At 42.8% G+C, this 13,004-nt stretch overlaps 1 protein-coding gene across 1 annotated transcript in view; it reads left to right on the top strand.

Annotated features, from left to right (window-relative positions):
- Positions 1-13,004, top strand: part of EIPR1 (EARP complex and GARP complex interacting protein 1) — a 79,677-nt gene that overhangs the window by 21,721 nt on the left and 44,952 nt on the right. Inside the window, exon 3 of the mRNA XM_056856365.1 lies at positions 946-1,078. Within this exon, the coding sequence (XP_056712343.1) occupies positions 946-1,078 (133 nt within the window). The remainder of the gene's footprint in view (positions 1-945; positions 1,079-13,004) is intronic.

Raw genomic sequence — 13,004 nt, forward strand, 5'->3', positions numbered from 1 at the left:
GAAAGCGTTGTCATTTTATGTACCCTTCTACATGGAATCTATGTGGACTTATTCTGGGCTACCTTTGTTGAGAATCTGTATGTGTAATCAAGGATGGCGATTCCATGAATCTTAAATAGAAGCTCTCCACATGAAATCCATGTTTCTTCATAGGTATTCTCTTATTTTTTTGACTATTTTTTCCTGTTGAATTCGGATATGCGAACGCGCATGACATCCTACATCAAGTGATGGGGGGATAGTATCCTGATTTGATGATCACGTTGGACAGGTATTGATAGAGAGGAGCACATACCAGGCTTTGGTTGAATCCTGGTTTGTAGGAAAGAAAGCAAACTATAGTTTGTTATTTGGGCATAATGACAAAATGCTGAAAAAGCAGACATCTTTTGTTAGCAGGCTTTGGCCAAAGCGGAGTAAAGAGGAGAGATCATCAGTCCAAAGGTCCCCCCGGCTCATTCACAACAAAAGCAGCCCAGACCAACATTAGATGTCATGCAGAAGATGACATAAGGACACTTACTCAAACCTGTTCTTCCTTATTAGGGCAAAAAGCCCTTTGAACTCAGTGGGACTTTTATCTGATTAAGCATACAATGAATAGTGGTGTTAAGCACCCCATACTAAGATGGTGGCAATGGAGCAAGTGAAACTCAGGCAGCATCCTGTGCTACAAAAATGGGCCATGGCAAAATTTATGTGTTAAAGAATCTCCATCCAGTCTCTGATATTGCAAATTGTCATTGGAAGATGGAGCATGCTGCAACATTTGTCATTCTGTCTCAATCATGCTGCTGTTTCAGTGATTAAAATTCTACCAATATTGGGGGGAAAGGTAAAAATTCATACTTTGTTTTCACAGTTGTTGTTTTGCACAGTTGTCATTTATAACTACCATTGTCTGAAGCATATAATGTTGTAACAGGCTTTTTATTGTATTTGTAGATTCACATAATAGATTTTGATGATGAAAATAACATTATAAACAAAAATGTTCTCCTCCATCAAGTTGGTGAAATCTGGCACATAAGTGCCAGTCCAGCTGATAAAGGTGTACTTGCAACTTGCTACAATAAAAGTAAGTGTACTTTAAAGAGTTCTGTTTTAATTATTTACATACCAATGATAACGTATATGCTGTATCATAATGGCCTTATGTGTATGAATCATTCTAATATTTTAAATTAAACAGTCTGTTGGAGCATAACTTTGTAAAAAATGCAGTTTGTAATAGAATTGGCAAACATGGTCTCTTGGCACCATCCACCCATGTATTGTGCTCACTGATGTTTGCAGGGTAGGAAATCTCAATGGAGCTTTTAATATCTTTCTCCTTGCCAGACGTTAGCTGGAACAGGGGCATCCAGCTGCCCCGCTCGGTGCATGAAAGCTGCTCCTGTTACCTACACATGCACCTGGCCGAGAGTAGCCAGCCGGTGGAGTTGGAGGGCTCTGTTGGTTCCACCAGTAAGCTTCATCCAGAGAGCTCATTCTTAGATTGTGGCACAGCTAGAGATGCGGGGGCGGGGGGGGGGAGTTTTTCCAGTTTTTCCGATGGGGAACACTGGGAAATTTTGTAGAGCACTGAAAGAACTTGTACAAAATAATTTGTTTTCCTTTTGGAATGAGGGAAACTCTTTTAAAGACAAGCTTCTATTAACTCAAAATCCATAGCATTAAAAGGCCTGAGGACCTTTGGGGAGCACTGGAAAAATGCTAAGAAATATATATACATACACACACACATTTATTTATTTATTTATACACACACACATATACATCCATATATATATAATTTTTGTGTGTGTATGTGGCCACTTTGGAATGAGTGAAATGTGTTAAGATAATATAGGGTGTGGAAGTTTGCAGCTCTATCTCACTATAATTTTGGCTATATTTGCAATTTTGCTTGTAGAAAACAAAGGCATTTATATTCTTGTATAAATATGTCAGTTAATACAGTTGTATATGTTATGTTGATAAAGCAGCAAAATAGGTTTAAGCTTGATAGGAAAATTAGTATAGTATAGAATTCAATTTCCTCCGAAATCTCTGGGTTTTTTCCTGGGGAAAAATGCTGTTTTCATGGCTTCAACATTTCTGAAAATTTTACATCCTTAGGCACAACATATGTTTTAGTTAAGTTGCACAGTTGCTAATTTTGTGTTTGTTGCAGCCACTGGAATTCTTTTCAGTATCTGTAGTTGCCTTAGACCTTATTGATTCCAACAATATGAAGTTTTTTCCTCTAGAAGTAGCACCAGTGTGGCGTAATGGGTAGAGCAGGGGTGTCGAACTCATTTGTTGCGAGGGCTGGATATGACAGAAATGTCACTTGGTCAGTCCGGGCCATGTGTACCATAAAATTCGTAGGGTTGTTTTGAGGATAAAATGGAGCTGATGGAAAGTTTTACTCACCAAGCTTTGGAGAAAGGGCAGGACGAAAGTGCATAGAATAGAAGCAGAGCTTGAGTTTGTTTTTTAATCTTGTTGTTGTGTGGTCCTGTGCATATGTTTCCAAGATGAAGCTATATTCTTAACATGTACATTTGCAGTGCATTCCTAAGGAGAGTTACTCCAGTCTAAGCCCATTGAGGGAGGGATGGCCAAAGAAGATATTATGTGAGGAGATCTATCACTTGATCTCCTGTAGTTTTTTAAAATGTGTAAATAGTAGCCATTGCATATTCAGGTAAGCTTTCTGATGCGTGGACAGAAGAGGAGTTAAAACACCCACAAGAAGAAAACTAACACACTAGGCAGCACTATTTAAGTCCCTTCTTTACTGTGTTAGGTTTCTGCTTTCAGTAAGCATTTATGCAAATGTGCATTGGAAATGTTATTTGTTTCTCTACCTGTATTCTGGGGTTTCATTCTGTCTCTTCATTCTACTGTGTGTATAGACCTTGTGTGGTATAGTGCTTGGGGTGTCAGAATAGGCAACCAAGAAAGGGGAAATGAATTCAACCAAAAAAAGTGCAGGGAACCTAAGGGCTGAGCTGAAAAGAAAAAATTCTTTAAAATTATTATAATTATTAGGTGTGCACAATAAAATGGATAAAAATACTGGGCCTGGACTACAGGCTACATATACCGCCAGGTACATATATTTCCTTTAAAAAATAACTTAAAATATCTTCTTAAAATTTGTTAAAAATTTGGCTATAGTCATTATATCTATCATATTAATTTGGCTCTCCTTTCCCCACCCCCCGTAATTATATCATATTAATTTGGCTCTCCTTCCCCCCTTTAAGGTTTACAAATTTCAGATAAAATACCTTATAAAGGCCATTTTCTGATTTGTTTTTGAATAATAATGTTTTGTATAATTTTGTATAATTTCAGCCCAAGAGGCTGAAAATCATATGGTCTGTTGGTCATTTATATATTACATATCATCAACGGAGTTGATTACTTTTGTAATAGTTTATACTGGTGTCAGAGCAGGACCAAGGAAGTTTAAGCTCAAATGTGCTTAGTTACGGAGCTCGCTGATGACTTTGGGTCAGTCTGTCTCTTTCAGATTAACCTGCCTCTTAGAGTTTTTGTGAGGATAAAATGGAGAGAGCAGAATTATGTATGCTGCCCCAACCTCCTCAGTAGGGTTACCAACCTCCAGGTAGTAGCTGGAGATCTCCTGCTATTACAACTGATCTCCAGCCGATAGAGATCAGTTCACCTGGAGAAAGTGGCTGCATTGGCAATGGGACTCTGGCATTGAAGTCCCTCCCCTTGCCCCTCTCTCCTGAGGCTCTGCCCCAAAAACCTCCCGCCGGTGTCGAAGAGGGACCTGGCAACCCTACTCCTCAGAGGAAGGCTGGAATGAAGGTATGATAGTCTCAAAATTGCATCCTGCCATTCCAAAACCGGAGGGGTGTGTGGGATAATTACCCTTGAATTTACAGTGGTCTTGGATCAGGGGTTTCCACTATGCCAGCAAGGCCCCTCCCTTGCTCCTCCTTTGCCACATAACCTTATTAAGTTTTATTACACACCAAGGTATTGACTTCCTCCGGGGCTGTCTTACGTGCTGCTGTCTCTTTGTCTCCAGTCCCTGCCTCCAGTCTCCCTGTTGCTTTCTTCTCTTCCTCAGGCACTGCATCTGGTCCCTTAATAGGGTTGCCAACCTCCAGGTATTAGCAGGAGATCTCCTGCTATTACAACTGATCTCCAGCCGATAGAGATCAGTTCACCTGGAGAAAATGGCTGCTTTGGCAATTGGACTCTATGGCATTGAAGTCCCTTCCCTCCCCAAACCCTCCCCTCCTCAGGCTCCACCCCAAAAACCTCCTGCCAGTGGTGAAAAGGGACCTGGCAACCCTATCCCTCAAGGCAGCTTACCCCCTTCACTGATCTCCCCATGGGCTTTTAAAGACCCGGCTCATAGGGTCAGATCCAGCTTTCTCACCAGGGGCAGCACGCCACTTCCGGCTTGGTCATTTGTACATCTAACTGAGCTGCAAAAGGCCTCCGTCCACTGGCCAAGCCTCGCAGAACAGCCCTGTCGGCCCACAGCAAGTCAAAACTTTCAGGATGGGATTTAGTGTGTGTTTTTCTTTATAATGCTCATCCCTGTTAGCCTGAGAAAGCACAGTGCAGCAGACAAATAAAAACCATGCACATTTGAGATCTGAACAGTTAAAATAGTACTCTTTCAGGTACTAAGTCAAGGATTTTCAGGATTTTATTTCCTACTTCTGGGCCTGTTTTTGGTGTACCTCTGAGTTTATCTAAGGGAGAGGGGCCGTGGCTCAGTGGTAGAGCATCTGCTTGGCATGCGGAAGGTCCCAGGTTCAATCCCCGGCATCTCCAGTTAAAGGGACTAGGCAAGTAGGTGATGTGAAAGACCTCTATCTGAGACCCTGGAGAGCCGCTGCCAGTCTGAGTAGACAATACTGACTTTGATGGACCAAGGTTCTGATTCAGTAGAAGGCAGCTTCATGTGTATACTTAACTGTTTTCACACACATGTGGCTCCTGTAAGTGAAAAGAACTCTGTTTCCACAGTCTTCGTATCTACAGGCATTTCCTAAAGTCTGGTAATGTCTTGAATCCATGCTGGTTTGAAGAGCATGAAGAAGGTCCGGCTGTGGTCCACTGTTGTTGAGGAGAATTAATTTATATTGTCGAAGGCTTTCACGGTCAGAGTTAATTGGTTCTTGTAGGTTATCCGGGCTGTGTAACCGTGGTCTTGGAATTTTCTTTCCTGACGTTTCGCCAGCAACTGTGGCAGGCATCTTCAGAGTAGTAACACTGAAGAGAGAGAGACACTGTCCTTCAGTGTTACTACTCTGAAGATGCCTGCCACAGTTGCTGGCGAAACGTCAGGAAAGAAAATTCCAAGACCACGGTTACACAGCCCGGATAACCTACAAGAATTAATTTATGATCTGTATAAACTAAATTTGGCATCCTTGTCTGGCATTTGCAATGAGGGTGCAGGGAAGTCAATTAAGAGTAAGGTGAGATACTTAGCATTGTAAAAGGTGAGCAGGAAGATAAATTTAAAAACCCAATTCTTTTTAAACAAAGGGAAATGCCGATTAAATGTAAGCCACAACAGAGGGATGCATTGTGCTGGACCTAAACTTTCCCTTTTGCTAGTGAACCACTCTCTTGTGCTTCTACTTGTGCAAGAGTTAGGGTGCAGTTTCAACTGATTTCCCACTTCACACTGCAGAGCCTATTCTGTATCCGGTTGATGAGGACCCATGATCATTAGGTGCAACTTTTCAGGGGTCACAGGGAGCTGCAGTGGGAAGGAGAAATGGCTAGTATGTGGGCAGAACACCACTCTTGGTTCTCCTGATCCAGGCCAGTGTCTCATGCAACTGCATAATTGAACCGCCAGTGAACAATCACAACAGCAGGAAGAAAAACTAACCTTCAAATAGATAAGGCAGCCAGGCAAGTCTCTAGTGGAGGTGTAATAAAGAAGCATGCATAGCCCCGAATGGGAAGTTGCAATAGTATAATCGCTGGGGGACTTTCTGTCTCTTAGAAGCGGATAGATCATTATATCTTGGATTGCAATAAATCTTTCTACTTTGAGAAGGTGAAACCGGCAAAAGGACAGTAGATCACTCTGGAACTATAGTAGCTGGCAAAATTAAAACAATGAAGAGCTGACAAAGCTGAGGACTGGAATGAAAGACAACCCACAGATATCCGGCATGACTTAATTCTCACGAATCTCTTTAAAAAAAAATGAAATCAGAGAATCTGAGAATGCCTAAGGCTTTGGGGCTAACTGCTGATCTATAACCTTTAACGCACATCCTTATGTATGAAGAAAACTGAAACCTGGAAAGGTGCTTATTCAGGCTGCTCTGGAATTTCATTGATAATAGTTTTGGTCATTTTCTAGGGCACTAGGATTGCACCTTATTTTCCAGTTTCAGTGTTGTAGGTGCGGAGTTGTAGGTGCTGGGAAGGCCAGACAAGGAAGTTGGAATCAGGACTAGCAGACTGAACTGGCCAGGGTCTGGGAAAAGGAGCTCCATTAAAAATGCTAATACTGAATCCTTATGGCCTTTGTTATTGTTTAGGTGGTCCTTTTGCACTCAGTTCTGCTCATTCCTCCAGCCATTGATTTCAGTTGTGTGAGTATCCAGGTGGAAGGGGCCTGGCACAATCTGCAAACCTGCAGTCTGGAGGCCTCGTTGGTATTTGACGGGAACATAGGGCTGAAGTCTCTCTTAGAAGGGCAGGATCTTCGCCAACTTATTACGCCATATCTGCCTCTTAAAAGTTTGTAGGAATTGAGACTCCACTTGGGAACAGACCCAGGACTGTGCTCCTGAACCTTGTTGCAGGTTATAGAGAAAAAGCCTTTAGATGGCACGAAAAAAAGCCTCAGAAGTGTATACTGGTATTTGAAAATAGGTGCTTTTCTGAACAAATGGCGTCAAATTTTTGTAAAACTGAAAATGAGCAAGCTAGGTAGGATCATCTAAGCAGTTTATTATCTGAGTGAAGGGAGGCCTTTGGTTTAACTTGACCTTGATTCCATTTATTTGATTAATGAGCTCCACTGAACACTCAGGTCCTGGAATGAAAGTTAAGGCATGCACGGAGGGTCAAATCTGTCCTTCTGTTCTGACCCTCCTCTCAGCTCAACGTGTTCACCTTTTTTAAGGGGGACAAGAAAGATGTGAAGCTTAATGTAATGTGATAAGTCTTTTCCTGTGCTAAACTAGCAATAGTAAGGATTTAAGTGGGTACTTCACTTTTACTCCTAGTGCAACCATATTGTGTTATCCATTATCCATTTTCACAGTGTCTCAACTCAGATATGACACAAAATCATGGTTTAATTAAGCTATGTGTGGCTAGTTTGAATGTGGGACACTCCACTAACTATGAGTAGTTAGAGTATGTCAAATCAGGAACCTGAAACCATTGTTGGAAGATAACGTATGACTGTTAGTGTACCTTAATGATGGTTTTACGTGATGTATGAATGCAGATGTCCTGACTTGTTCTCAGTGCTGCAGTGTGGGCTGGGTTACCAGCTGGGTTTCTGTACTGGTGGTGGAGGAAAGAGCAAAGGGAATGAAACTGGCATTTGTTGTTGATTTAAACCAGGATTGTATTGATCATCTATAAGCCAAATCCTGGTTCCTCAAGCTAGCTGTAATCAAAGCATGGTTCACATTATGTCTGAACTAAGCCAGTTTTACCTAGGCTTTTTACTGTTAAGGCCCTTGATTGTGAAAGATTGGTTTCCAGTGAGAGACTCTACAGATGATGGGAACAAAAGAGAGGTTTAGTGCATTTGTTAGTAAAGTATGAATCCTGTAATGTTAGTCTTGTGAGTGAGTTGGTGGTGGAATTGACATGACAGGTTTGCCGTAGGTGAAGAGGAACTGAGAAGAGATTTGGTCTTGGATACCATATGCAGGTTACAGGAGCCCATAAACAAAATTTGAAATAATTATCCAAGACTATTTGACAGGAATGTGGTTTTGACCAGTGTAAAATAATATGTGCAGCTTCTTTGGATCCAAAATGTCTTAAAAGGCTATGTTGTCCTTTAGCATACCCGAGGGGCTTTCTCTTGTAGAAGGTAAGGAGCAGCTAGGATTTTAGTAAATATTCTCAGGCCTCTATTCCCTGTCCTGTTTTTATGGTCTAATCTAAGGCAAGGTTTGTCACTTGTGCTCTGAGGTGAAGCTAAGTGACTGGAGTTGGTGGCTGAGGCTCTGTAAAGCCTTCAAAAGAGCCCTGTCAACCTCCCTGGCTTGTTTTAGTATAAATGGTTTTATGGTTGTTTATTATTATTGTATTTTTTTGTTAGTTGCCCAGCAGTTATCTGGAGAGGCAGCATGTAAACTTCGTAATACAGTATGAAGACACATGAAGATGTGGGTCTGTGGCTCAGGGATAGAGCATCTGCTTGGCATGCAGAAGGTCCCAGGCTCAATCCCTGGCATCTCCAGTTAAAGGGTCTAGGCAAGTAGGTGATGTGAAAGACCTCTGCCTGAGACCCTGGAGAGCCTCTGCCGCTCTGAGTGGACAATACAGACTCCGATGGACCAAGGGTCTGATTCAGTATAAGGCAGCTTCATGTGCTCATGTGGAGCTGCCTTTTCAGACCATCAGTCCAACAAAGTCAGTATTGTCTACCCAGACTGGCAGCAGTTCTCCAGGGTCACGGACTTTCATATAACTTACTACCTGATACTTTTAACTGGAGACGATAGGGATTGAACTTGGGACCTTCTGCATGCAAACGTAGAGGATTTGTTTTCAAGTGCTGGATTACCTAGAGCACTCAAGTGAACCAGCATCACTCAGAGGGGAGACTCTTCCGCTTCAGTCGCCATACTTCTGCATCTTTTGGCACGTGTGTGCCCCACTCCCACCAACCAGCTGGTCAGCTTGATGCCTTTGGACATTTCTGGGCTTCCCACAGCCAGCATGCCCACTGACAGTGTCCATGGGTGGCTTCTTCCCCCACAGCCTGCCCTGCACTGTTGAGAAGCTGCCAGCAGAGCTGGCTCCCAAGAAGCTGGCTCACTTGTCTGCCAGCTGTGTAGGATGGCTCTGTGGCTTGGGGGAGATGGGGAAGGGTCCTGCCAGGTGATGGGAGCTATTTCCATGGCATTCCCAATGGGGTGGGGCTCAGTTAATTTGGATTCCTCTGGGTAGGGGGCAGGGCAGAGCAAGAAGCTTGAATACACCGGCTCTCCATCCCCCATGAGTGGCAGATAACAACGCTTTTACTGTAAAGAACTGAGAGGGCAACTCCCATTTTCTTTCTCAGAGGTTGGGAGTCCCTGCTCCCGCCCTTAGAAAATTGAGAGAACCCAGTTTAGTTTTTGTTTGGCTTTTGCTAGCAGGGTATGAGGAGAACTTGATCTCTGCCCTTGCCAACCAGCTACTACTGTAACGGATCCCCAGGGATTCCCATGGCACCCGTTTGACAAACACTTGTATTGAGTACCTAGAGCAGAATCCCACAAACGATGTTGTTTTTGGTGCTTCGTATCCATGTTAACCCTACTAGATTTTATTTTCTTGCACATGTCTTTTTTAAATATTGTGTTACTTTGTGGATGATGTTTTGTGAAGGCCTATGGCCACACACAAGTAAATTTCTCACTCACTCACTCGTATTGAGTACAGCCCACACAGGGTTTATTTTCTTCTGTTTTTAAGTCGGTGAGGAAAAAATTGACCTGCCCCCTCCTTTTTTTTTTAATGAAAAAAGAAAACTTGAACAGACCCAGCACATCATTAACTAATCAATTTTATTTACTTCCTTTCTCTTCAGTGGGGGCCCAGAGCAGCTTATATTGTTCTGCTCTCCTCACAAGGAGACCAAGTCCCTGACTTCTGCCCTCTCATCCCCTTAGTTGTGCATCAGAATGTTTCTCAAACGTGAAATGAAGTTTCTTTTCCCCAAATGAGGACAAATTGTGTAACGCACTGACATAGGCAGTAGTATAGTTTTGCCTATTACTGAATGTGAAACCCCATGAGCGTTTTACATTCCCCCCCACCTCCCTGACAGGGCACTTTCCTGGCTAAAATCTCAGCTACATTTCTCCTCAGAGGAGAAAATAAAAGATGATTGGTGTAACACAGCCCTAAAGTGAGCATACTGTGATAACCATGTATAAAGCGAGGGGTAGATCAACTGGACCATTTTTGTTCTGAAAGTCTTATATAATGCAATATGTCGAGAACTCTTTAACTTGGCAACTGCCGCAGTTTGATATGAAAAATGATAGCGATTAATAGCCGAAGCCAAAATATTTGGAACCTCTTCATTTTTAGCAGCCATCAATGAAGTAATTTGGGATGAGATGTGTGCAACTGCAGCAAGAAATGTAAGTTTATATTATGAGAGGGTGGGGTTAGTTACCTGGTTGGTTCTAGTTGGTTTCTATCCAAAACAAAAACAGCTGTGGCTGCATTCAGATGTCACTTTTACCAATGTTAAACCAGCATATGCACAGTCCCAGGTCGTTGCCAGGATCACATGAACACATGAAGCTGCCTTATACTGAATCAGACCCTTGGTCCATCAAGGTCAGTATTGTCTACTCAGACCGGCAGCGGCTCTCCAGGGTCTCAGGCGGAAGTCTTTCACATCACCTACTTGCCTAGTCCCTTTAACTGGAGATGCCGGGGATTCAACCTGGGACCGTCTGCATGCCAAGCTGATGCTCTACTGAGCCACTGCCCCTCCCTTGCCTTGCCTCTTCTCTCCTCTTCTCTACCTCCTTGCACAGAGAATCCTGTTTAGAAGCTAGTGCCGGATATCCATAATGTGCAGGCACTGGGGTGTAGGTTAATCAGAGCAAATCTATTTATACCCACACACCCCAGGTGCTAATCCTGGATTAAGCTCGTTCAGAAACTTGTTTCTGGGAGGAAAACTAACTCCAGTCAATCTGCTCACTTTGATGTCATTATGGCAGGCAACTGGAGTTTCCTACTTAAGTTTCGTTGTTATGCTCTGCGCAGGAACAGAAGAGGGTCAGGCGCATGAACCCCCCCAGCAACAAGAAATGGATATTCAGGGTTGATTAGTAATGTCTGAATCTCAAGACTGCCTTTTCTCAAGACTGTCCGCTACATGCCCAGCTTGCTGGTATGTTACAAAACTATTCAGTAGCGCACAGCCTCAGTTTTTGGGGTTGGGGGGAAGATCACAGTTCCAGGCAGGCATAAATAATATAATAAAGTCGCTTTTTAAAAAATCGCCCTTATACCAAGCTTCTGTCACTTTAAAACTAGGACAGTTTCATAAGGTCTGACATTGGTAGTTGCGGAGATGCCGATTTATCACATCAGCTTGACAGCTGTAGGAAATTAAATCTGCTCCCTCCCCCCCTTCACCTCTTACTTCTGTGGAAAATCCTTGGAGGGCAGAGCAACTGGCATTGCCACCTGCCCTCTCCTTCAGGGCGAAAGCCTTTGTCCCTGAGAGAGATTAGTTGACACAATAGATATGTAACTTATACCTCTGTGCTCTAGCATCAGTGGCTTAGTGGGCAACGTAGCAGAATTAACAATACTGTTGGGATCTTGCATTTCCATTACCTGACTTTATTAGAGCGGGGTTAGGAGAAAAAAAAGATGTGCAGCCTAGCATTTCATTAAGATTTCCACACACACATATGTATCTTCCCCCTATAACTTCTTTCTCTCTCTGTGTGTGAGATTGTTCAGAGCTTCATCGTATTTGGATTTGAAATTATGGAAATGCAGTAGAAAGAGGAGGATGTCGTTCCCTACAGTGCAGGGGAGGGGGAGTGAAGGCTCAGCTTGATTAAAGAATGGCTTATCTACAGTGGAGCTGCAACGCATACTTTGTCATACAAGTCAGCGTCGGTTCTCTGAAAACTGGGGCGGAGGGAGAGACAGTTTCCGAAGTGTCTGTCATAAATATTTCAAGGCCCTGTGCCGGAAATAATAGCTCCATTCACCGTTCTTCCCTTGTAAAAAAAAATAAAAAATGAATACTCGACTAGCAAGCCCTTTTGTGGCAACGTGCTTTTTGAGCAAGCAGGGTTTTGCGACTGGTTGCACAATTGTGTTATTTTGATGTAATTGTAGAAGTAGCCAGCAGAGGGCAAAGTCCTATAATCGTAGGTGAGGGTCTCTTTGTCTCCTTTGGCAAAGGAGATAGCTTGCCCTGCTGTTAAGAGGATTTAGAAGATTCGATGATACACTGCCTGTTTTTTTCAGGATTCAGAATATGCCACTTCCTTACACACACGTGCACACACCCACACCCACACACATACCCCAGTGCATCAAAAATAGTCCGAAGTCATGAACGCATCCTGTCTCTTCAGGGCTTGAAAATCTGATCCTGTTTTACTGCTGCATTTGTAAAAATTCTCTTCCATGGAGGCCCTTGCATGTTCTTCAGGGAGCAGTTCTTCAGTTTGCAGGAGGGTTGGGGGGAGGGGGCTGCCGTATCCTTCTCCCTGAGTGTTGATCTGTTTTTTTTTTATAGAAAATGCGGTCCTGGCTAGAGAACAGACAGACAAGTTACGAATCATCACTGACGAGGCCATTTGAGATGGAAAGAGCAGGGTTATCTGTATCGTTGAGAAGCATCTGTGGCAGCACAGGCTTCTTTGCCACAACAGAGAAGCAACATGCTTAAAAGCGACTAAAAATTCTTTTGCTGCCATTACAGCTCTTTGCTAAGATGTAAGTGCCACAAAACAAATGGAAGGTTTTATTACTCCAGATTCTTGATTTGGTGTTATCCTCATCCTCATTCTTATGTTGGAGGTAGGAAGAAGGTTTGTAATGGAGTCGCTGAACTCTGCTCTTAGCCAAATTAATTCCAAAGAAAAGCCTTCTAAAGTTTAAATATCTATATGAAGCATTCATTAGATTTTAATCTAAGAGTACTGAGTATTTTCCCTGCAGGGGTAAATATTTAGACTGGGGTAGACAATGGGACAGGATTGATTCCACACTCACTTTTAAAATTTATTTTACAGCAGTGTGTAGCTAATATGAGGAAG

Source organism: Euleptes europaea, chromosome 10 (genome assembly GCF_029931775.1).
Source record: "Euleptes europaea isolate rEulEur1 chromosome 10, rEulEur1.hap1, whole genome shotgun sequence".
NCBI classification, from domain to species: Eukaryota; Metazoa; Chordata; class Lepidosauria; order Squamata; family Sphaerodactylidae; genus Euleptes; species Euleptes europaea.